The 25,472-nt window shown below is 42.0% G+C and overlaps 1 protein-coding gene across 1 annotated transcript in view; it reads left to right on the top strand.

The window, feature by feature from the left end:
• Window positions 1-18,773, top strand: part of LOC128738543 (macoilin) — a 41,114-nt gene extending 22,341 nt beyond the window's left edge. The window contains exons 2-8 of the mRNA XM_053833757.1: window positions 6,536-6,680; window positions 6,761-6,887; window positions 6,954-7,080; window positions 7,146-8,669; window positions 8,733-9,024; window positions 16,191-16,362; window positions 16,430-18,773. Of these exons, the coding sequence (XP_053689732.1) occupies window positions 6,536-6,680; window positions 6,761-6,887; window positions 6,954-7,080; window positions 7,146-8,669; window positions 8,733-9,024; window positions 16,191-16,362; window positions 16,430-17,064 (3,022 nt within the window). The 3' untranslated portion in view covers window positions 17,065-18,773. The remainder of the gene's footprint in view (window positions 1-6,535; window positions 6,681-6,760; window positions 6,888-6,953; window positions 7,081-7,145; window positions 8,670-8,732; window positions 9,025-16,190; window positions 16,363-16,429) is intronic.
• The last annotated feature ends 6,699 nt before the right edge of the window (window positions 18,774-25,472 follow it).

Raw genomic sequence — 25,472 nt, forward strand, 5'->3', positions numbered from 1 at the left:
GGGTCCTGAAAATTTAACAATAGAGTTTGAGGGGAATATAAGGATTGCTGAAAAACGGCAAACCAACTAGAATGGATGGCATCCCTGCCGAACTTTTGAAAGTCGGGAGTGATCGATTGTGTTGTGCAATCCAGCAGGTGATACTATGATAGGATACTAAGTGTCATCCATAGTGAAATATATAGGAAAATCCATACAAAAGAAAATCAAATGAATAAATATTGAAGGTAAATAAAAATCAAAATTTTTTATTACCAGCACACATCTTAAATACAAAGTTATTCACTAGTTTCTTGATTTAATCTTCCAAATATGAATCGCCATCGTCCATATAAAAACCAGGCAGTTAGGGATCCCAATTATGCTGAGTTCATCTACATATATTTGAAAAAAGTGTTTTGAAATCTCAATGAATTTGGTTTTATAGCAACAATGCTAATTGGAGCAAAAAATGTTCATTGAGCTATTAAATTAAATAATTGATTTCACGACAGGTGGATGCCATTTGGTAAAACAATACAATCTTTTGAACCAATTATTTCAAGTAAAATTTGTTCCGAAATTACGGAATGTGATGGTTGCGTTGTTTAGAAAAACTTTTATTTTGAATAAGAATAGGGGGAGTACGGGGATCTCTGATAATCAAGAGTTGTAATTGAAATATGTACTTGAATATCTAAAACCTAAAAATAAAAATGAAAATTGTCATTGAATAAAATACACATAGTAGAATTAAATTGGATAAGTTTTCTTATTTTTATTTTTAGGTTTCGTATTCTACTAAGACGCTCCAAAAACTTCAGTTACTTGAATATCGTTAATTTTCATTGAGATATCCTAAAACTTCTTCATATCGATTGGGATAAGAATTTGATATTACTAAGGAGTTATGAACAAAATCATAAATAATTTAATTTAATTTAATGTATTTACATTAATTCATCTGACCACAGCGTCTACATGAATAAAACATTATATTACAGCTAACTAAGTATATTTAATCTTTGCAAGCGGCATCTAAAACAATTAAAATCAAAAAGGCTGTACACACGATTGAATTAGCGAAACATAGCTCTATTTCGCTAATTTTGGCCGTACCCAGTTCGTCGGAAGTCCGGGCGTTTTCGGGAGTTTCGGTTCAGTGTATTGAACGTTGATAGCTATGTTTTAGCCACCCGCTAAGTTTTCGATATTATTTTACTAGTTTTTCGTTCGTTTTATTGTTTTTTCTTTGTGAAGAGTGCTAACGAAGATTGCCTGTGGCGTTTTTCAATAGTAATTTTAATAATCGAACACAATCGAAGTAACTACGAGCTTTTAGGTGATCTTGTTCGATTGTTTTGTTTACATCTTATACGAAGCCAGTGCCAGTGCTACACGGAAATAAATCTGCACGTTGCGTGTACCTGCTGTCAGCGTGATCCAAAGGGCGTCCATATTGGCGGTCGAATACCGTACATTCTAACAAGAATTGAAATTTTTCGAGTCAATATGACCAACTGTTCCGCTTGTGACCGCTGTGCTAAAACGCTGAAAAAAGCAGAGGATCATATTACATGTATTGGTTTTTGCGACCAAGCCTGCCATGTCCGGTGCGCTGGTTTCAACGGCCCATTCTGGAAGATTCTTCACGAAAACTTCGACCTATTCTGGATGTGTGACGAGTGCGTAAAACTAATGAAGTTTGCGCGCTTCAAAAGTGTGGTTTCGTCTCTCAGAAATGTCATCTCTACCGTCATCGAGGGCCAAATAAATGGAATCTCTGAACTCAAAGACGAAATTGTCAGGAATAACCATCAGGTTGCAAAACTCGCCGACAAGATCAATGCTGCAACCCCTATCTACTCGCCTGCATCGACAGTCCGTACGAGATTATCGTATTCACCGAAACCTGGCTTGACAATCGTACGTGCTCTCGGCAGATATTTGGGCCTAATTATGAGGTGCTTCGCTGCGACCGCAGCATACACAATAGTCGCAAAAGTACAGGAGGTGGCGTCTCGATAGCAGTCCATCATCAGTTCAAAGCGTCTATCGTCGAAAATGACAATTGGCTACCCGTCGAGCAAGTATGGGTGACGGTGCAGCTTGCAGACCGGAGGCTGTTCTTGTGTGCACTGTATCTGCTTCCTGATCGCATCCGTGACCCCGTTATCTTGAATGCTCATATAAATTCAGTTACTGCAATAGCTTCAATGGCGTCTCCAGTTGACGAGATAATCGTTATGGGCGATTTCAACCTGCCTGGGTTAAAGTGGCACGGACGAGGCAATGGTTTCATGTACGTTGACTCTAGCTCGTCCTCTCTATCTCCACTCACTAACGAGTTACTCGACTGCTACAGCACTGCCACCATGCAACAAGTCAACAACATTGCTAACGAAAACGGTCGCTTTCTCGATTTATGCTTTGCTAGTGTGCAAGTTCAGGCTCCCGAAATAGCGATGGCTCCTTCCCTGCTTGTTAAGGACGTTCTACATCATCCACCCTTGCTGGTTACTATCCGTCGACAAATACGTCTTGACGTGACTAGTGCACCACCGATCGTTTACTACGATTTCGCACGTGCGGACTTCAGGGAAATCCAAAGAACCCTGCCTAGCATCAATTGGGATGCAGTTTTGGACAAGGATGATGTTAGTTCTGCCGCAATGACATTCTCCAATATCCTGAACTACGCTATCGATCGACATGTCTCAAAAAGAACCATGCCCGCTCTGAAGCAGATACCCTGGATAAACGCTATGTTACGACGTCTGAAACTCGAGAGAAAGACCGCTCTCAAGAAACTTTCAAAATATCGAACGTTGCCACTCCGTAACCACTACTTGTCGATCAACACGTGTTACAAACGATTGAGTCGCTCCTGTTTCCGAAACTACCTGAGCAGCATCGAACGTAGACTGAAAAGGAATCCCAAATCCTTTTGGAAGCACGTCAACGACCAGCGGAAGGACAACGGGCTTCCTTCGGTAATGTTCCTGGGTAGTGAAACTGCCAGTAACACAGAACAGATTTCCCAACTATTCGCGCGGAAATTCTCCAGTGTATTTATTGACGAAACATTGACAAGAGAAGAAATTTCCGCAGCCATCCAGTGCGTCCCCGTACTTAGCAATTGTTTAACTCACCTTTCCATCGACGACGCGATGGTCATATCAGCCGCCGCGAAGCTAAAATCCTCTTGTTTTTCTGGACCGGATGGTATTCCGTCTCTTCTGCTGGAACAGTGTATCAACGCCTTGGCTGCTCCGATGAGTCACCTGTTCAGTTTATCAATCAGTAGAGGTGTCTTCCCAACAATATGGAAATCGGCATACATGTTTCCTGTTCATAAAAAGGCAATATGTCGTAGACGATCAGCACGGCTTCATGCCCTTACGTCCGACGCGATAAAAAGTTTTGACGACCGGTCGCAGAAATAATTACATTCTCAAGAAAATTGAACCCTCTCGTTTTCGACTACATGCTATCAGACGTGTCTTTACCCCGCGAAAACTGTGTCAAGGACTTGGGAATACTGCTTGACTCCAAGCTTGACTTCAAACAGCAGACAGCACATCACATATATTGTCGATAAGGCCTGCAGGAATCTGGGATTTATCAAGCGGATCGCCAAGAACTTCACTGCCTCAAAGCTCTCTACTGTGCTCTTGTCTGATCCAACCTTGAGTACTGCGCTCCTGTGTGGGGTCCTTCTCCTTACTACCAAAACGGAGTTGACCGAATCGAGTCAGTGCAGCGCCGATTCATACGTTTTGCACTTCGAAGATTGCCCTGGAACGACCCCTTTCAGCTGCCCTGCTATGAACAACGCTGCAGACTCAGCGATCTTGACCCGTTGAACACTCGTCGCGACGTCATCAGAGAAATGGCTGTCGCCGACATGCTGACCTCGAGAGTGGATTGCCCATGTCTACTCGCGAACCTCAACATATACGCCCAAAGTCGTGTTCTACGCAACGGTCCATTTCTGCGTGTACCGCATCGGCGAACCAACTATAGCACATTTAGCACAATCATCGGTCTGCAACGCCATTTCAATCGGTTTATACATAGCTTTGACTTAAACGTCAGCCGTGAGGTACTGAAAACTCGTTTCCTGGCACTAGCACGTAGATTCTAGTTTAAGTGTATCAGTAGGACCAGTAGGCCTGTTGATATTTCTATACAAATAAGCAAATAAACAAATAGAAATTCCACCTCTCGAAGGGCACGTGGAGTGGCATTCAAATTAATTTGAACGACGATGTTTGGAGAGTTCAATTCGCCCACTAAAGCTTTCCTGACATACAGAATCCTTTCAATTTTTCTCCTAACTTGTCGCGAGTTGCAATGTTTAGCAGGTTGTACCGTTCTTGATACGGCGGACGCACTAAAAATTTTGCCAGCGTGTGAATCTCTAAACAAATTGTAAAAATTTGGATTGAATTGCTTTTAACCTGGAGGACCAAATTCCAATAAAAGGGCTCCAAATTTCACAAACTGAACGCACAATAGAAAAGTACAGAGCACGTAAGTCATATGAATCTTTAAATTCCTTAAAAATCTCAAATATAAAATCCAAATTTTGATTGGTTTTTGATATAAAATATGAGTAGGGTTCCCGAGACCAGAGGCCTAAGTCTTTAACTATACATACTCTTTCCAGTACTTCGTTGCTGATGCGGTAGTTCCATGTAATAGATTCTTTCTTTCTACTGAACGAGATAACGGAACACTTGTGCAGTCCGCAAAAATCTCGATTGGCTTTTGTAGCTCACGGCAATCTTCAAGAGATTGGACCAGTAAAAATATTTTCAGATCATCAGCAATCTATCAGCAATCAACAATCCTCGTGAAAGTACAGTACAACCGTCGTTCAAAAATAAGCAAAACGTTAGTTATCCGAGGTTGTTTCCTTGTGGAACGGCAGAATGGTTCACTAGAGATAATTTCGCCTGGTTTTACTGAGAGGCGACGAATAATTATGAAGGTATGATTTCAACCAGTTTACAAAGTTTGGTGCCGCATTCGTATGTTCTATCTTGGCTAAAAGCAGGTTTTATATACAGTGTGACGTAAGTTCAGCAAGATTAGTAGATCGCCTAGAGTAGAATCCGTGCTGATCACAGAAAATGTGTCGCTTAGCTTCGTACATCATCAGTTGCTTGCTCACAAGAATCTCTAGTAGTTTTAATCCACTGCTCAAGGAGGTAACTCCGCGGTTATTGGCCACATCACGACGAATATCCTTTTTGAATACCAGGTATCTGGGAACATCGATTGGGATATGGACTGATTCCAAACAGCAGTGAGAGGTGCACAGAGGTTGTTCTCTGTCACAACATTACTTAAAAATAATAGGCAGAATACCACTTGGTCCAGGTAGCCACGATGATTTTAATTTGTAAATCGCACTTAGAACTTCTACATGGAAAGACTTCAGGTTTCGCATTTCTAGAATAAACTCTTGGACATTCAGTAGATCCTCGTTGATTTGCTGAGCTTGAGTAATTCCGTAAGCAAAATCGATTCTAACCAGTATCCCAGCCGTTCCGAATTTGGGTTACCGTAGAGCTGATTTTGAGTCACCAAGCGTTGCTCGCCCTTGATGATGCCTTGGAGTGCTTCTACTCAAGTATTAAGTCAGTAATCGGTCGTTTTGTTCCTCACAAAAACCAGCTCAAAAAACTCCTTGGACTAATCTACATCTCCCACAGCTAAAAACAGAGCGTTCCTCGGCTCTACGAAAATAATGTAAACTGCGAAGCCCAATTTTTAAACGGCACTTAAACCGTCAACTCAGAATTCTCTTAACAAAACTCGTAATATTAAGAATCTCACCCGCTCTTGTGGAATGCCTTCGATTTTGCCTAATGAACCGCATACTTTGTGTGAAGATCACATTGCTGCTTTCAGCACAGTTTACAAATATCTCAGCAGTACCACAAGATAGTAGGACCACCGCCTACCATTGTTCTTTATGTTCACCGCCCAGTTAGTCGAGGTCCGATGCTGATCTAACAAGCCAATCGTCGTATGTTCGAATCTCGGTTGTTTTAGAGTCAGTAGAATCGTTGTACTAGTCCTGTAATTGTTCTGTACTCTAATAACCGGCTGCGATGCGAAGTCTGTCGATAAAGAAATCTTAAAGACGTTTTTTTTGTATCGATGCTGTATCGATGCTACTCCCGGATGGTTGTTGAAAAACTCTACGCAGATGATGTGAAAATACGTTCGAAATACTTTGGATTGCACTGAGCTTCAGCGGCTTATTGACGTTTGTCATAATCATAATGTTTTCTGTACGATAATTTCGGCTTTAATAGGGGAAGCTTTCATTATAAGGACTGTGATGACTTTAACTCATCTCGTTATCGATGAGTTATCGCATGTTGCGAACAAATTTTACAGCTTACTGTCACCATCACCATGACCAAACCGTCGATGCTATACATTCTGTAAATTTAAGGCCATATGAACTTTATTATATGTAGTAAATAGATATATGATTTTTAATAATATCTCATTTTTGCTTTTGCCTTTCCCACAGCAACACACTGCTATACGTCAAATTCCTGCTTCTATGGGCGTTCGTAATCACCGCTGACTTCCTGCTCGAGTTCCGTTTCGAGTTCCTATGGCCATTTTGGTTGCTATTGCGCTCAGTTTATGATTCGTTCAAGTACAAAGGACTGGTAAGTGTGTCTTTCTCTTTTTTTAAATTTTATTTGTATCATTCGGAGGGTAACCTTAAACCTCCTCTCTTTTTCGGCAGGCTTTTTCGGTACTGTTTGTATGCATTGCCATAACTTCCGATCTGGTGTGCTTATTTTTCATCCCGGTGCAGTGGCTGTTCTTTGCGGCCAGCACCTACGTTTGGGTGCAGTATGTTTGGCATACAGGTTTGTAGCATTTTTTCGGCAGACAGCTATGCCCAGCAACAATAAAAAATATATCAATTTTCACAGATAAAGGAATCTGCTTGCCAACCATCATTCTGTGGATACTATTCGTATATCTCGAAGCTGCCATCCGATGGAAGGATAGCCGAAACATACCACATCTGGATCTGTGCAGGCCTTTTGCGGCTCACTGGTAAAATTTAATTGTTTGTTTTCCGACTGACTTTTTTTACGAAAATTTTGACTTTAACATTCCAGCATTGGCTATCCGGTGGTAACGCTTGGTTTCGGCTTCAAGAGCTACGTTGGCTATCGAATACGGCAGCGGAAGCAACGTGAGGTGGCTAAGGACAATGACTTCTATATGCAGCTGCTGCAGGAAGCTCTGCCCAAGGACGAAACCGTGAGCAACGGTACGGCCACCGGCGGAAGTGAAGCGAGTTCCGATTCGCTCCAGCAAACGGTGGATCATCAACTGTCTCCGGTTTCACAACCGAAAGAGCTTGCCGTGACGGCAATTCTTCACAATAGTAATAATAATAATCTTAATAATAACAATAGCAACAGCAGTGGTGGTGGCCACAACAGTCACCACCATCATCATAGTAGTAAGAACGCTCAAAGTCACAGCAAGTCACAAAACAGCACGACTTCCCCGAGCCAAGTGAATGGACACGCTGGGACGGGATCCAATCTGACAGCAGCAAGCGGAACTAGTGGATCCAGTAGTGGCAGCACGAGTACAATGAACGGTGGTGTCAACCATTCGAAGCAACATCTGCAACGGAAGAGTTTGGACAAGGAAAGCTCAAGCTCTCTAAGCGGAAAAGCCAGCAGTTATTCATATCATCATCATCAACAGAATAACGTCAGTAATAGCGCCAAGGAAAGCTCTCGATCGCCCGACAGTCCCCAAACGAACGGTGCGGCCATGTCTCCAAAGGAGAAAAAAGACTGCGACTCGTTGTCTTCAGGGCAAAAGTCCCAATCAGATAATCTCTCTTCAACAGCTTCTCAAACGACTAACGGCAACAGTAGCAGCAGTAAATCGACGCAAGTTAGCGAAGGCGCGAACCATGAAAATGGCAACAGCCGAAGCAAGCATCAGCAGAATGGACACGTGGTAAACTATGACACGGACCTGCAGCAGCCACAATCGCCACAGCAGCAGACGCCACCCCAAAACCACATAGATAACGATCCGCCTGCGGAACCGAAATCGAACCGTTCTGGTCGGAAAAATCGCGTCAAGCAAAAGGAGAACGCCAACCATCAGTTGGCGGCAGTTCGACTGGCAGCGACACTAGCTTTGGCGTCTTCAATTACAACTCTCACGACAACGGCTGCGGCATCCACGACAACAGCCAGCACGAGCACGACATCGTCGTCGTCGTCGTCGTCGACGGCTGCAACGATGACTTCCAAAGACAATCACCTGCAGCAGCACGAACAGCAAGCCGCCGCAGCCAGCACTACTAGCACTGTCTCGAATAATACTCAAAACGGCACTGGAAATTCGACCGCCGGTTCTACGCCGGTCACTTCCAGTGGTACCCAGTTGACGGCCGCAGCACCGACTCCGACTGCGGCCGCCATCCCGCCAGTGATCAAAGCTTGTGATACCTGCAGTCGGCTGGAAGCGGATATCAAGAAATTGCGCTCGGAAATCGGTAACCTGAAGCAGAACGAGAACGAAACGCGACAAAAATACGATTCCAGTACCAGCAATCTGAAATCTTGTTTGCAGGTCAAACAGAAAGACTACGATGAGTTACAAAACAAGTAAGTTTCTAATGGTGTCAAAATGGATTCAATTTGTTGTAAAGCCGAGCTTTGTTTCCGTAGATTCCAGGACCTGACGGTGCAGCGTCAGCAAGAACGGCAAAGCCTGCAGACGGTGGAACGGCGACTGTGCGACGAGCGGCGCCACCGGCAGTCGCTCGAATCCCAGATGCAAAACGAACGAAAACACCGTAAGCAAGCGGAGGAAAAGGCAGCCCGGGCCGAGTGTGGCGAACAGTGCAAACTGAAGCGCCAGCAGCTGGAAATGGAAATCCAAAAGTTGCGCCGAGAACTGATCAGCTCCGAAGATGCCAAGCACAATGCCGAGAAGCAGAATCGCAGCTTCGAACAGGAGGTGAGTGTTTTTCCCATATGTCAATTGGTTTATCAGCATTTTTGGGGCGAGCAGTGTACGTTTCTCAAAATTGTTTGAAACATTTGACCAAACTCGTGACTTTAGTCATGACCTTGAAATGCGGTCAGGCATATATTAACCTGCGCCCTGGCAGGTGTTGTGGGTTCAAATCCGGTTATAATCTCTGATTACAGCTTGGTTCGACCCATGCACCTTCCAGCATTGGACAAAAGATAGGAGTCACAACGACAACTTGTTAACCATAGCTACCTATTACCCCCCCCCCCCCCTTCCTTTCCACCCTTCCCCTTCATTCCCGGAAAAAATCCTTCTTCATTACTTTCCCTTACCGTCCCTTCATCAATTGTAGAATCATCGTTTCAAAAAAATATTGAAACATTTGTTAATCAACAAGCCAACAAGGCTTTTCTCCCCTTTTGTTTTCCTCACAATTCTCCAAAACTAATTTTTAGAGAAAAAATGGTTTCAAGATGAACTTTCTTGACATATATACTTATCAGATTTGATTGTAAAAGCGAAACGTCGAACTTATCAAAATTTAGCCAAATCAACTTAACCAAATTGGGCTTCGCCGGTAGAGTTATCATTTGGTTACGCTCACTGGTTGTCAGTTGGCAGTAAAAATTGGTGATAATTTTCCTGGCGAATTTTCTGCTCCAGCTGGTATTCCTCAAGGCAGCCATCTAGGACCGCTGGTATTGCTTTTACACTTCAACAATGTAAATTTTGAATTGAAAGCTCGCTGTTTGTCCTTCGCCGACGATTTGAAAATCTTCAATCATATCAGCTCTTTTGCCGCTGGCCGTGTGCGTATAGCTTTGCCAGATAGGATCTGAATCAGGTGGTCAATGATCCGTAGCGACGTGCAGGTTATTCTGCTGTAACTCTGGACCTCTTTTTTTCTCAAAAAAAGAAAGAATTTTAAAGAATTGGCTTGTCCTTGGAACTCAAGGCATTAGGAGTTGCTGGCAAGCGAGACTTGGTCAGATGACGCAGAGCTTTCAGTGAACGAATTCATAAAGTGTTGGGCAAAAAGGTCGCACTTCTCAAGTTCAGAGTTAGCGACTAATAATGGCATATCCGCTTCTTTCTTTTTAAAATTTACGAAATAATTGAGTCAGTTGTACGTACATCTGTTATATTCCCTGTAATCGTTATTCATACGATGGAACTCTTGTTTAGTAAAATGAGAACGATTCCAGCAGTATCTCTGTAGTAGAGCCTTAGCCCTGAGCCATTTCAGTTCACGCAGTTGATTATTGGATGAAGAAAGTTTTAGCTGTGGCTGGGCATTAGGCAAATTTAGTTCTGACGTTTAAGATTGTTTTTGAAAATATTCGATAGCAGAGTTAGATTGTTCTAGTTCTTCAGTTAATACGGCAGATTGCGGAACTGGTCCCATCATAATCAGAGAGTACCGGCACTGGGAGATTTAAAAGTACATCTAAAGCAGGATGGTATGCGTCAAAAGTAGTCAAAGGCTCAATGTTTTTTGGAAACGGTGTAGGCGTTGTGGTTTGTGGTTTCGTAAAGCAGAACCACCATTCCACGGACCACCGTCAAACAGGATTTCACCATTCGACCTACATCACTGAAGTTGTGGGTAATTATACCGAGATAACCAATAAGCATCACTAATGCTATTCAAATGCAAGCCAATAAGCATTTAAGTCACCTTCAATGCTATTTTGGTAAAATATACGGCTACTTTACCAACCGCCCTTATAGTGCTGACAATGCCTATTTGCAGCTGATTACTGACACGAAGAACTTGAATAGAGTTATGGATACCAATTTACAACATCAATGCAGTCAAAAAGCTAATATACAAGAACGTGTAGTATAAAATGCCAGATATGCCAATATGTGGTTGTATTGCTGCTTATCTTACGGCTTATTGGTTACCTAGGTAGTACCCAAGCTATAAACTGCAGTCGCTAGGTTTCAAATTAAAAATAATAGCCTGAGTTTACAAAGATCTATTGCAGTCGTCATCAGTATCAGCCAGGAGGGCTTGTACTGTTTTAAGGTTAAGGTTAAGGTCCCAGAAATCTATGAAGCGTGTTTGAACATTAAGCAGTCGCCTTTATTCAGATCGATCTTGGGCCACTTATCGCCAATTTCCCAGCAGAGTTGCAATTTGTATATCTGTTTTTTCTTATTCAAAATCGGTGATACTATCGAAAAATAATCTATTACAGGTATCGGTTACCTGGAAAATCATGGAAAACCTGGAAATGTCAGGGAAATTCGTTTCAGCCTGGAAAAGCCAGGGAATGTCAGGAAATTTCATTTGAAGTCAGGGATTTTTGACATGGGAAGCAAATATACCGGAAAAATTAAGACTTCGCAAGAATAACATTTACTAAATATCTGGCACCTTTTCACTTAAGTCCTTTCTGTATTCCTAAATCAAATAGAATACGAGACGTTGTTTTTACTCACGTGCAACCAATCTGCTGTGTACAAATTTCTGAGTTTCGAAATCTCGAATTTCATGAATGTGCGACTGACCTGCTTTAAACAATCATTCACACCATAATTTGTTCTGTGGAATTGGATGGCCAATAACGGTGGATTCCGAAGCCGACGAGGAGGTACATTCCACGGTATCTGGTACAGGAGTTCCGGGCAACCCACATTGCCTGTTAGAAGGTCGACTATGAATAGACGCTGCTGTTTGACGCGCCGGACTGCGAGTGTATCCAGGCTAACCAGTTGACAAAGGTCTATGTGACTGGGAAGATTGACTGGATCATTCCTCGGTAGCTGACGCAAGGCGAATCGCAAATTTTTTTTTCTGAATTCGCTCAATCGCAAGGATCTGTGTTACGTGTGCAGGAGCCCAAACCGGGGAAGCATACTCCAAATTGCTGCGTACGAGAGAGCAATATAGCGTCTTGAGACAATAAACGACAGTGAACCCAGACGCATGGTGTCGCATAAAACCAAGCACGGTGTATGCTTTAGCAGTGACTCTACTTATATGCTCGTCGAACCTCAATTTAGAGTCGATAGTAACGCCTAGGTCGAGAATAGAGTTAACACGTTCCAGACAATCCGGTCTCATGCTGTATTGATGAAGAAAAACGGTGTTACGGCGAATGTATGATTACTTACTTTACACTTATTGCTGTTAACACGCATCCCGTTGTCACTGCATCAGACTAGTAAACGATTAATATCCTCCTGTAATGCGACACAATCGGCAGGGGCAGCAATCACCCGAAAATTTTTTAGATCGTCGGCAAACGATAGTTTCGATGATGACAGCAGCTCGACCAGGTCATTAATATAAATTATAAAGATGAGCGGGCCAAGCACACTGCCTTGAGGGACACCAGACGATATGTCGAATGTTCTGTAGCGCACGGAGTTTACTGTAACGAAAGCTTTGCGATCGGATAAGTATGAGTAAAGCCATTCGGTATGTGGTACAGTATCAAAAGCTTTCAAAATAGATCGTATCCTTTTGCCGCTTAGCTTCTAGCTCACGTGATATCGCTGTGGCGTAGCACATAAGCTTTGATGTTCTAGAATGATGCTTCATAAATCCATGCTGGCTGTTAGAGATGATCGGTGCAACTGACCTGTATATAGTTGTATAGAATAGTTTTTCGAATACCTTGCTGAGGCTGCAAAGTGCCACGGTGACCGATTTGTAAGTTCCGGACTTATGAATCGGCATGATGGACGCCATTTTCCATGCAATTGGCGACGATCTACTACCGATTGCGCGGTTAAAAACAGCGGTAATCGGTGATGCAAGCGAAACGGCGCAGTTTTTCAAAAATACTGGCGATAGACTGTCGTTTCCTGGTCCTTTCGTTGAATCGAGATCTTCAAGAGCTTTCCGAACCTCGTCTATAGAAAACTGCAAACTGATGGCTGCCAGTGGTTGATTAATATCACGGATTGATATATGCTCGAAACAGTTATGTCGCTGGACGGGTGATGCTTTACCAAATACGCCCTCGAAAAACGTAGCGAAAAGATTAGCTAATTCTGAGCTCGAGTGAGAAGTTGTTCTTTCGAAGTTGACCGACGGAGGAATATTGTTGCCAGTTTTACGTTTCTTAACAAAATTAATCAAAATGTGATCAAAAATTGTGGATAGAAAATTTGCTTATTTTGTAAGGAAAGTGGCATAAAAAGGCCATACCAGCAAAAATTTTTGCCTCTTTAATATTTGCCTCTAGATAATTCCAGACTTCCGGACCGAGGTCGGACTGTAACTATAACGAGAACTAATCAATCTGAACCAAAATCAGCCTTTAAAGACCATCTCAGCATCAAAATTCTGATTTAATCTAACAAATCAGTCATATCTTCGAAATTCGACTGCGAGCAGAGGATCGATAGAGTCGCAACGAGTCGCGTTCGTTGAGTCATTTGTCCTCAAAAATTTTTATATTTCTGAGGGTTCCTCAAATTTTGATAACAAATCGAAATAGCTGCCCAGACAAATCGGACTTTATGTCAGAAAATATCTTCAAATTATGTTCTAAACTAGAGACCAACTTTTATGTTTATTGCTTTGCGTAGCTAAATATTTGATGCGGATTTATACCCATTTATTGCATGTGATCTAACAGGCAAGACGGCTCATCCCACAACCCTTTGGCAACCAGCTAAACCAGATAAACCAGCAGACTGTTTCATTTTTTTCCGAAAAGATTTCTTGCAATTTTTATTTAGACAGCTTTTTTAATAATTTTCGAAGATTTTCTCAGTGATTTAATGAAGCAACGATATGTTTCAATGTTATTTGCTTTGACAACACTGTTCTGTAGTAGGACCGTGTGCTCTGCTATGTGTCCCTCTTTTGTTCTCCCATCATCCTTATGAACAGCGAGTGAGACGTCAAACTCACAGTTTCCAATAAGAACACTATAGAGAATAAAAGAGACGACGAATACCGTTTGCCGAACGGTGCGGTAAGTGTATGCCCCGATTACCAATTTAGACAGATGGCATTTTACGCATCTAGCATCTACCGACCAAAAATATCAAATCTATTAATGCAGATGCCGATTAGTATGTCGCGGATAGGAACGCAAACTTACTGAATAGAGGGAAAAGTTCGAGGGATTTTTTATGGGGGAGTAAAAAATTTCAGATTTCAGGACTGCTTAAAAAGCACCTTGAGGGTGAAAATATGTTCGATCTGATCAAAATTAGTTCTATCGCTCCAACTTTTAAAGCGAAAAATCAAAAGTTTAGCTCAACAATAGTGTCTTCCAATGGTAACAGCTTGAAGAATTAAAGGTAGCAAGAAGATTGGTATGCTGATATCCCCCACTTAGTCAATCCATCGCTTGTAATAAGGTAAAACAATCAGTGACTTGCTTAGATTGCCTAAAACCGGTTCCTTTACCCTATATTTGAATGAAATTGATTGCAATTGAAAAGGGAGCGAAGACTGTGCAAAGATTCTGTTAATTCAAATCTAAATAGTGATGGTTTTTGTTCAGGAGAAAGACCTCGGGTATACTGTAAGAGGGATTAATTCAGTTTTTTTTATTAATGTTCGGCTTCCCAAAAAAATTACGTTATATCGAGGTAAAAATTGCGTTTTATCTAGATACGTTTTATCGAAGATACTTTAAAAGTCTTATATCGAAGTATTATTGTATCAGTATAATTTGCGAGCAACATGTCAAAAGGTCCAACGCGCAAATGAGAGATTCTCTTTGCGTCTTCTCTTACGCTTATCCCGCTGATGCAAATGCACTTGAATATATCTGTTTTGCATGAAACGGTAGCTGCCGTTATTGCCTGGCTAATCTTTATGGAAATTTGCGTTGCAATTATGCCGTCGTGATAAGCACAAGAGAGGAGACGCAAAGAGAATCTCTCATTGGACCTTTTGACATGTTGGCCGAGATTTGTATACTTAATACAGCTCGTGGTTTCTATGTCTGCACCACACTCCCGACGCAGTAACCAAGTATTAATCGCAGAATTTTACACTGAAAACCCCCAAGCACTTTAGCTTGGGGTCGATCAGCTTCCTTTAGCGTCTATGACTCATGTTCGTACGGAGCCATCGAGAGGATTAGTGTTTTGTAGAGCGCTAGTGTTGTGCAAATTTGCAAACTACGGGACGTTATAACGTTGGTTATAACCAACTCCAAGTTCACCTCGGCACCAACACCATTCGGACTTCCATGTTCCCTGCCAGCAACCATGTACTTCGTTTTGGCGGGCTTAATGATAAGTCCCAATCTCGTTGCTTCTCGCTTAAAAGGCCTCTTCCACTTCTCGACGGTTGATTTCTATGAAATTGATGTTATCCGCAAAACCAAGAAGCATGTGAGATTTCGTGATGATTATCTTGTTTCTTTCCACGTTTGCTCTTCCGTATTGCGTATTGCGTCTTTCAAGACAACATTGATTAGCAGGGTAGAGAGTGCTTCCATTTGCTTCGGTCCATCCGACGTCACGAAGGCGGTTAAGGTTTCAACCCGCTATTCTGACGCATGATTTTGATCCATCCAGCGTCGCACGAATCAGCGTAATTAGTTTCGTCGGAAAACCATTATCTGCCACAGCTTATTTCGTTCGATTGAATCGTACGTCACCTTGAAGTCCACAAACAGATGATGAGTCTGCAAGCTGTACTCCCGGAACTTGTCTGACTAACTAACGCAGGGTAAATATCTGATCGATCGGCTGTCGGTCTCAGGCTACCGAACAGGATACCCGCGGTCCGCAGTCACCAGCACCACCGATCTCAAATATACAAACTCATCTATCTCTTCTAATCTGGCGCCGTCAACGATTACCGTCCGTAGGAGGCGCGCGTTTGTCTCCTTTGAGCCTCTTCCTTTCAGGTATTAGGTCTTCGACGCTTCTGCAACTTCGCCATTGAGGTGTTCATCGAACACCACCATCCTAACCTGGATTAGAGGCGCCCCATTACTTGGTCAAGGGTCACGAATAATTGATATCGCCGACTTCCGAGAAATTCGGAATTTTTTTAAAGTTTTGTGGGAAAACCAAAGACCTCGAATTTTTTAAATATTTTTTCATTCATGTTAGACCATTAATACACGTGTTCAAATTCCGTGGAATTCTGGAATCCTTCAGCCCAAGCCTATACGTTAATTTTAAAAAATGATTCACCAATCCATTTCTTCCAGATGCTTCGGAACCGGGAGTCTCAGCAAAGCGCCGAGGTGCTCATGTCGGCGCTGGCTGCCATGCAGGACAAAAACGCCACCCTGGAGAAGAATCTATCCGCTGAAACGAGAGTTAAGCTGGACTTATTCTCAGCTCTCGGAGACACCAGAAGACAGCTGGAAATCACTTCATGTAAGTTCGCAACATTAACTGTCTTTTCCAACCGCACAGTTTTGAACCTGCCTTTTCCGATCCCTAGGTTCACTGCGCACTAAGGATAAGGAGATCTTAGACTTGAAGGCAAAAATTGTTCAACTGTTAGCCGTTATGCCGGCCATGCCGAATGACGCACTTTGTCTCTCTGGGCACGGACCTTCGTCATCCGGTGGTGGCGGTGGATCGCATATGCGACTATCGGATGCACCGCAGTTGCTCTCTCAATCTAGCCTGAACGGCTTAACCGGTCAGCCCAGTCCAATGTCGCACATTGTCATGAACAATCCGCCGCTGATCAGCCAACTAAGCGGTTTGGGCGTACTGACTTCGACGATTACGACTGCGTCCGCCGCTATGTCAGTCGGTTGCGCACCGGCAAATGTACTGGCAGGCGGCGGAGGAATGGTTCCTCCGTCAGTACAGCAGCAACAACAGCAGCAGCAACAACAACAACAACAGCAACAGCAGCAACAACAACAACAGCAGCAGCAACAACAACAACAACATCAGTCAATGGGCCCTTCCGGAGTCGTAACCGTGACAACGTCCAATGGCCAGATAGTACAAATGCAAAACTCTAACAATTGTCCCTCCAGTTTGGATCCGAATGCGTCTGTCTACACACCGAAGAACAATCCGTGCTCCGGATCGTCGATGGTTGGCGGTGCCGAAGCCTGACCGTCAGCACTGGAATTGCAGCAATTCCTACCGATCAGCAGCAGCGGCAGTTGCTCTCCATTTCCCAGTCTCGATCTTATCAGCAGCAGTTCTGGTACAAATCAGTTTGCTTCCGTACATCAGCAGTCTCTTTTGCAAGCACAGCAGCAGCAGCAGCAGCAGAAACAACAACAACAGCAACACGGTCAACCTTTTCCGTAAACTTTGAAAAGAGAGTACACGTGTTTCACTTTGATCTCAAGCAAGTCTCTACAAAATTTAACAGAATAGAGAGGAGATCCGTTTTAGAAAAGCAAGCAAGCAAACAAAATGTTCCTAGTCTTTTGTGTTTTCCTTTAATACACATTCAACAGATTAAACCTTACACTTCAAAGCAGTTGCGAGATATGCTTTACTGAAGGAACACTTTTTCAACTAATTTTTACTTTTGATTCGCCTAAGATTATTCTCCAATTTGAGTTCGACATTCGAAACTCAGCACTACACGTTTGCCCATTGCAATAATAACAAATTATCCATAGTTTAAACGTGCTCACGCATTTGAGCCCACAATATTTATAATTAAACTACAACACTGCTTATATCAACAGTAAACCATGTGCATATACTTGTGAGTGCTTTTCTCTAATTTTAAAAACTCTTATCCATCGGCTGCTACTGAATTGCAAATCAGTAAATACAAATCGAGACGATTTTGCCTCTGCTCTATCCAATCTCTCTTTCACTCTCTCTCTCTCTATTTTCCATCCTGAGGAAATCAGCATCCAACAGGGAGGATACGTTAAAGTGAATTACAATTAAATAAAAATAAACTACACGAAGAGAAAAAACAAATGTTGTGATATTCATATTACTTAAAATTAATGATTTAACTTTTTTTAATTTTTAAAATTATAGCCTATTATTTATAGAAGAACGACATATTGCTAAAAAACCAAGCGTAGTAAAACCAGCTCCTATTTTTTTATCACTCGCGTTAACCGACAATTATTATTACGATTTATTATGATTATTATGTAACGTAATGGATCTGCTGATTAAAGTCATCCAAGCATTACTGAAGCAGCAGAGGAGAGCTCACTACTTATCATTCGACTGCGGAAGAGTTCCGAATCCATCGGTAAAATCGAGACAAGGCTAAGAACTAAAATCTTGACATTGTTTGAACTGCGCTCGCGCTGACTTCTATCAACTACGATAAAAAAAACAAAATGATAACCTATTGACAGAGCGATGTCGTTCGATGCATACAATTTGTGCAGTGTTTAATCTCTCATCTAGAATAACCAACCGAAGTGACATGAGTAATGAAAGGAGTAAACGGAAGACAAACCGAGATTACGACCGCGACAACAGCAACAGTTTCGTGTGAGTTTTGAATATTAAGGGCGCTGCTGTCCGAGCAAATTAAAAGTAACGAGATTATTTGGTGAACAAAAAGGGCGATGAAATCTTCGAAACAGCAGCAGCAGCATACAATCGATTGTGTTTGAACAGCAAACTTTACTGTAGATAATGACAGAAACTGAAATAAACAGATACACCTGTAAAAGCGAATGATGACGATTTAAATTATTTGATGAGATGCTGACAATTAAAAGAAGATTACAGGCCAGCTGTGTGGCATCCACTGAAAGAAGAATAACTTATTTGAGTCCTCTGACCTCCGGTCAGTCGAACTTGAAAAATCAAGTATGAAAATAGGAATAAACTGGAAATGCAATCTAGAGAAGCGTTTTCTTTTCATTCGGTTGTTAAGAAACTTGACCCCGAACGGTAGTTGTCCTATTTTTACCGGTAACTGTGATATCCTGTGGTACGCCTTCTAGACGACTGACTCCCGACACGGTTGAACTCACGAGCAGCTCCGACACTTTGTCTCTGTGCCAATTCACGCTACCGGTAACTGTGCCCAAAAAATGTTTAAACATCACACGTTACATACTTGAAATCCTTTAATATGGTATAAAACCCAGGATGGCACATCCTCCCCTGCGAGAAACGAAACGAAAATTTACTTGGGAATCTAGAACCTGAAACCTGGACTACCTTCAACGAAGCACTGCGAAGCGCAGACGGGTTCGCGCCCTCAGAAAATTTGCCAGCTGTTTGCTAGAAAGATTGCCAGTATCCTTTCCAGCGAGACGTTGTTAATATCTGATATATTGCTTGCGGCACGTAACATTCCTACATCAAGTCAGTCGCTAGATTCACCTATACGCTATATTTCGTACGGCTTTTTGTTTCGTTCGACTTGTTCCGAACGAGAGGTTTTGCTCATTTCATTTCGCTGGCGAAATGAAGAATATCATCCACTTTCGTTCGAAAAACCAACCCGTTTGAAACAGCCCTCTTTCGAAGAACCTTAATCTTTTATTGAGAATTGCCGGACATCGGCATAGCAGGTGTTCCGAGTTTTCTTTTTCTATGCCACAGAAGCGACATATATCATTATGAAGTTTTCCCATTAGCTTCAGATGATTCAGCGGCTCGGACAATGTCTTGTTATAAAACCAGTATAAATGCTTAGATCTTTCTTCGAAAGCACCAGGATTTTGCGAGTCATTGAAACGTTTGGAGAGATAAAACGTTTCGACTGCCTAGCATTGAAAATGTTGTTCCAATTTGATTCCACTTTCGTACATTCCCATGCTTTTAGCTCCATTTTTGAAGCAGAAGCAGATAAGCAACAGAAGGGCTCCTACAAATTGATGTGATGATCCGAGTCTTGCTAGCACATTAGCTCTATCATTTCCATCAATTCCACAGTGACCTGAGACCCAGTACAGGTTGACTTGGTTACGACAAGACAATTTTTGGAGTGAATGAATACATTCCCAGATAAGTTTTGATGTGCATGTCGCCGACTTCAGAGCGTTTAGAGCTGCTTGGCTGTCGGATATGATGCATATATTTGAATGTCTATAGTTCCTGCGCAAGCACACAGTCGTACATTCTAGAATTGCTTGTATTTCAGCGTGGAATTCAGTTGGCCATCTGCCCATAGAAATTGACATGTCTATTCCTGGGCCAGTGACTCCTGCTCCCACTTGATTGTCCATTTTTGAACCATCTGTATAGAAAACTGTCGAGCCTGGACGAAGATCGGGACCACCATCTTCCCAGGAATCACGTCTAGGCTCAAATACTCGAAATATTCAATTGAAGTTGTATTTTTTCCCCATCCAATCTTTATTATTGGTTACAAGAGGATTAATACTAATAGTTTTTAGAATACTGAGATGACCTGTTAAGTCCCCTTCAAAGAGGTTCATTGATCTTTTGATCCTCAGAGCACTTTTTTCAGCTTCTAATTGTATAAACTGATGCAATGGGAGTATATAGAGTAAAGCATCCAATGCCTTCGATGGTGTACTTCTCATTGCACCTATTATTGAGAGAGTGGCTAGCCTTTGAAGTTTTTCCAGCTTTATTTGGGTAGTTTTCTCTTTCGTTTTTGGCCACCAGACCAACGAACCATAGGTAATCCTGGGTCTGACAATGGCCGAATAGATCCAATGGATCATCTTCGGTTTCAGTCCCCATTGCTTACCAAACGTTCTTTTACATATCCATAGCCACAGAGCATTGGTTGCTTTGTTTGCTGCTTGCTCTAGATGTGTGTTCCAATTGAGTTTTCTGTCAAGAAATACTCCAAGATATTTGACAGTGTCTGAAAGTTTTCAAAGCGTTCCTTTCAATCTGATGTTACTTAATGTAAATTTTTTTCCTTCTCGTAAATGGTATGATAGTAGTTCTATTGGCATTTATGCTGAGGCCCTGCCTATCACACCATGATGAAAATCAAATTCCGGTCAGCGATAATAGAATCAAATTTTCCTCGAACAATTATGACTATATCATCTGCGAAGCCAACTATTTCAAAGCCTAGCGCCGTCAACTTTTGAAGAAGATCATCAACTATTAAAGACCACAATAGAGGTGATATTACGCCTCCTTGTGGGCAACCTTTTACTGCTCTAATGCTTATAGATGAGCTTCCAAGGCTTGCTGATATCTCCCTTTTTGATAACATTTCGCTAATCCAGTCGATAATGGATATATCGAAACCACGTTTCGTCATAGCCGTAATGATTGAATTATGAGATGAATTATCAAATGCGCCTTTTATGTCAAGAAAGGCACCTAGTGAAATTTCTTTCGCTTCAAAAGACTTTTCTAGTTTTTTTACAACAGTTTGTACTGCTGTTATTGAAGATTTGCCTTCTTGATATGCGAATTGATATTCGCTCAAAGGATCTTTGGCTAAATATGATGACTTTATATGCTCATCAATATTTTTTCCATTGTTTTTAACACAACAGACGATAAGCTTATCGGCCTGAAGGATTTTGGTGAAGTCTTATCCTTTTTATTAGGCTTCGGAATGAACGTGACCCGTACTTGTCGCCATACTGCCTTCTGTAGTAGTACAGGAAAAATTCCATCCCGATCGTGCAACTAAAAAGCAGTTATCTGTCAAACTACACGTGATTTTCCAGGTGGTTGCTATAAACAAAAATGCAGCGTTGCCAAATGAAAACTCTCTATCTGTGCATTACGTAGATACATTACAAACAAATTCATGCAAATTTGGCTAAACTCTGACTTATTGAACACATATTCATTAAGCTTTTAGTTCGTTTGGAAAAATTTAAATGTTTTTCCCAAAATTTAGCGTACGTGTGAATGCATGAGAAGAGTTCTTTACAGTGATAACGCATTACGTTTTACAATAAATATTGACAACCATCGTGCAATTAAAAAACGAAATTCGCAAGTCGCATCGTCTCATTCGTGCAATTAGCGAACGAGTGCTGTACAAGCATCATTCCTGTTTCTATCTAACCCAGTCATTTCACTCGCTATTTCGTGAATGTCTGTTCTGGTTTCAAGATTTACAGTTCTCAATGCCGGTGCACTTTGGTCTCCGCATGTATTAATGATTGAACAGGGAAAATGTGTTCTCATAATTAACTCTAATGTTTCCTTAGTTGAGTTAGTAAAAGAGCTATCCTCTGTTTTCACAGTACCTAACCCATTAGAATGATCTTTAGCAAGGAATTTCTGCAATCTAGCAGTTGCTGGAGTATTTTCAATGTTTTCACCTGTGTGCCTCCAGTGAATCTTTGGTTAGCTTCCGTTCCGTCTCCTTCGACAACTTCGTCATTGAGGTTCACCGAAGAACTACTTCCATTTGTCGACCACCTCGTGTTCGTTTGTAATAAAATGTCCTCCTCTACAGTGATAAACTAGATAGATAAACAGTAGATAAACTCCTCTACAGTGGGTCCTAAGTTACTCGTCGCCAACCCGTTGCGCGTCTCGAGATACGCAATTCGGCTTCAACGTGGTGTAGTCATTTAGCACGTTGCCCCCAGCCCCCACTATTCCTGGCTGGTAGGTGCCGATACTCCCAACTTTCGCCAGGTGTACGATAGGAATCTTTTCAAATAGTGCCCGCAGCTCGTGTCTAATACGCTTACGCCACTCTCCGCTGTACTCTGCCAGCAATAGTCCGTATCATCTTTCGTTCAAATACGGCAAGTACACGTATGTCTTCCGTAAGCAAAGTCCGTAAGTCCGTAGAGGATTACCAATCTAATTAGCGTTTTGTACATCGGCAACTTTGTGCGGTAGTGTATGGTCCTTGATCGAAACTTGGTTCGACTTCCAGCTTGAATGTGTTGTTAAATCTCCTTACTCATATTGTTGTCGGCGGTGACCAGAGATCCCAAATATACGAACTCATCAACCACTTCCAGTTCATCGCCATCACTAGTCACTGCCCGTGGGAGGCAAACGTTGCTTTTTCTGGAGCCTCTTCCTACGATATATTTGGTTTTCTATTCATTGATTTCTTGGCTACTCTTGCTGAAGATCATTCCTCTCGTCTCGATGCTCACACGCCGGATCACACCTTCAACAGCGATTTTGAATAATAGACAGGACTATCCATTTCTTTGCCGCAATCCTCTGCGCGATTCGAAATGACTCAAGAGTTTTCCCGATGTGCGCATGTAACACATCACTCGCTCCAGGGTAGCGTTGATCAGCCGCGTCAGTTTGCCAGTCAGCCGGAAAACCGTACTCGTGCATTATCTGCCATAGCCGTTCTCGTTCAACTGTATTGTATGCTGCCCTAAAATCCACGAAAATATGATGCGTGGGTACGTCATACTCTCGATATTTCTGGAAGATTTGTCGGAGAGTAAAAATTAGATCCGTATTAGCACGGACCCCATAAAGCCCGCCTGATACTGCCCTACGAATTCTCTTGCTATTGGGGACAGACCTTTTATCCACTCATCCGGTAGTTTCTCCTTGAAATCCTTGAAATTATCCGGTGACGTGCCCTAGCAACAGTTCTTGGCAATTTTTGTAGAATTCTGTCGAAAATTGGTTCTTTCCGAAGGCTCTATTATTCTTCAGCTGACCGATTTCTCTTCGAGATCGGGAACCAACACGCTGTCCTCGTTTTAAGGCACTCCCATGTTAACTTTTGTTGTTTTTCTATATGCGTTGAGATGCTCATCGAAGAACTGCTTCCACCTGTAAACCACCTCGCGCTCGTTTGTGACTAGATTTCCATCCTCGTCCCTACAGATATCGGGCTTCGATGGGTGCCCCTTACAAGACTGGTTCACCTTTTCGTAAAACCTACGCGTCTCATTAGTCCGGAATGGTCGTTCTAGCTCTTCAAGATCTCTGACCACCTGCTAGCGGTTTTTCTTCCTTAGGGTCAGAATCGACTCATTCCGCACTTGTCTATGCTTGTCCAAATTCTTCGTCGCGACAATGCTTAGATAGTTGGTATTCCCCGTCAAACCGATCATTTCATGCGTTCGTGGTTACCTCGCCCAGCGCCGCGGTTGCGCCCGCATTGATGGTCGAGCATAACCTACTCCATCTTTCTTCGAGGGTCGAATTGACTAGGTTCACGGAGGACGATAGATATACGATAGTATACGCCTGTCCCAAGTAACCAAAAGTTCCGATAAAAGGGGATTTTTGGCTTAATCAGCCAACGACATGATCATGAATAGAACTCTATTCAACTTCATTTTTAAGTAATTAACCGTACTTTCAAGTTCGTATTTGTTGTTTAAACTTCGAAGGGAATACAAAGTAGCTTCTAACAGAACTAGAAAGTTCGCAAAAAGTTCGCTTAAGTCGCTATATAGAACACTGTTCAGCCCAAAAAGAAACTCCAATAATTTTCAAAATAAAAAAGATTGGGGGAATATTTTCCCACTTTGCAGATTCATGACATTTCTCATTAACTAAGGTGTTTAATTTCGGTTAATAATCGACTGTATTTTTATAAATATTAATTTATTGTAACTTACCACACACCACCAACATAAACCTCGGGGATTTGAACTCGAGTACTTCTTTTCGGTAACTTAGACGCATACCACTGCTCCGTTGCTGGAATATGCCATTTGCATCGTTTTTACTCGATGTGCTAATTTCTCATTTATCACAGCCCCCAGGGTGTCGACTCAAATCCAAAAATCAAATTCCCTGACTTTCCCTGATTTTCCCTGATGCTTCAAATATTTTTCCCTGACCCTCAAAAATCGAATATCAAGCTTATTTGGGCGATTTCTGGCTTAACTTTTTAACCCTTTAGCATGGCTTATGCGAGCTGCTGAAAACTAAAGCTAGATTTCTTCATGTTTTAAGAACACTTATCAAAGATTCTTAACCTATTTCTTACCAGCGTTTCGAAAACGCCTTCTTCTATCGAGTCTGGGGACAGTTATGTTTGAGGTATCAACTGGAATCCAAAGAAACAAAGATTGAGAAATAATCTAATCGAGCCGTTTTTGCACAAAGCTTAGATGTTACATACAACAAAATTACAGCCGTGTAAACATAACAAATTTGCTAATTTTCAGTCAGCTCAAACTAGTAACTTTGCCGCTGGAAGTTGGACACATGTCTGCGGTTTTTCAGTTAAACTAAAACAAAACTTTCCTGGAAGTTTCAGCTTGTTATCTTTCCTGCAAAAAGTATGGGGTTAAGGAGATGATTCCCCAAAGATTTTTGGTACAAAAATATGCGTTTTGCTGGCTTTGAGGTACGGCAAAACTTTAGCTAGATATATTGTTAGAAAATGTCCAAATGGCAAATATTTTAACCCTCAATGGTGGACAGTATGCGAAGTTAAGACTAAAGCTGTGTGTCATGATTTAGGATTGCAACTATCGAGGCTTGAGAGCAAGTCGAAGGTAGTTCGGTGGCCGACCGTTCGGTCCGTTGACCGTATATGGGTGTTGAGAATTAAGGCGAATTTTTCAACTGCAGCTTAATCAACGTATAGTCACCAACAAATCATAAATTCGATGATACTTGGGACGAATTGAACCGCCCAGTTAGCTTCGAGGTACGATGCTGATCTA

Source organism: Sabethes cyaneus, chromosome 2 (genome assembly GCF_943734655.1).
Source record: "Sabethes cyaneus chromosome 2, idSabCyanKW18_F2, whole genome shotgun sequence".
NCBI lineage: Eukaryota > Metazoa > Arthropoda > Insecta > Diptera > Culicidae > Sabethes > Sabethes cyaneus.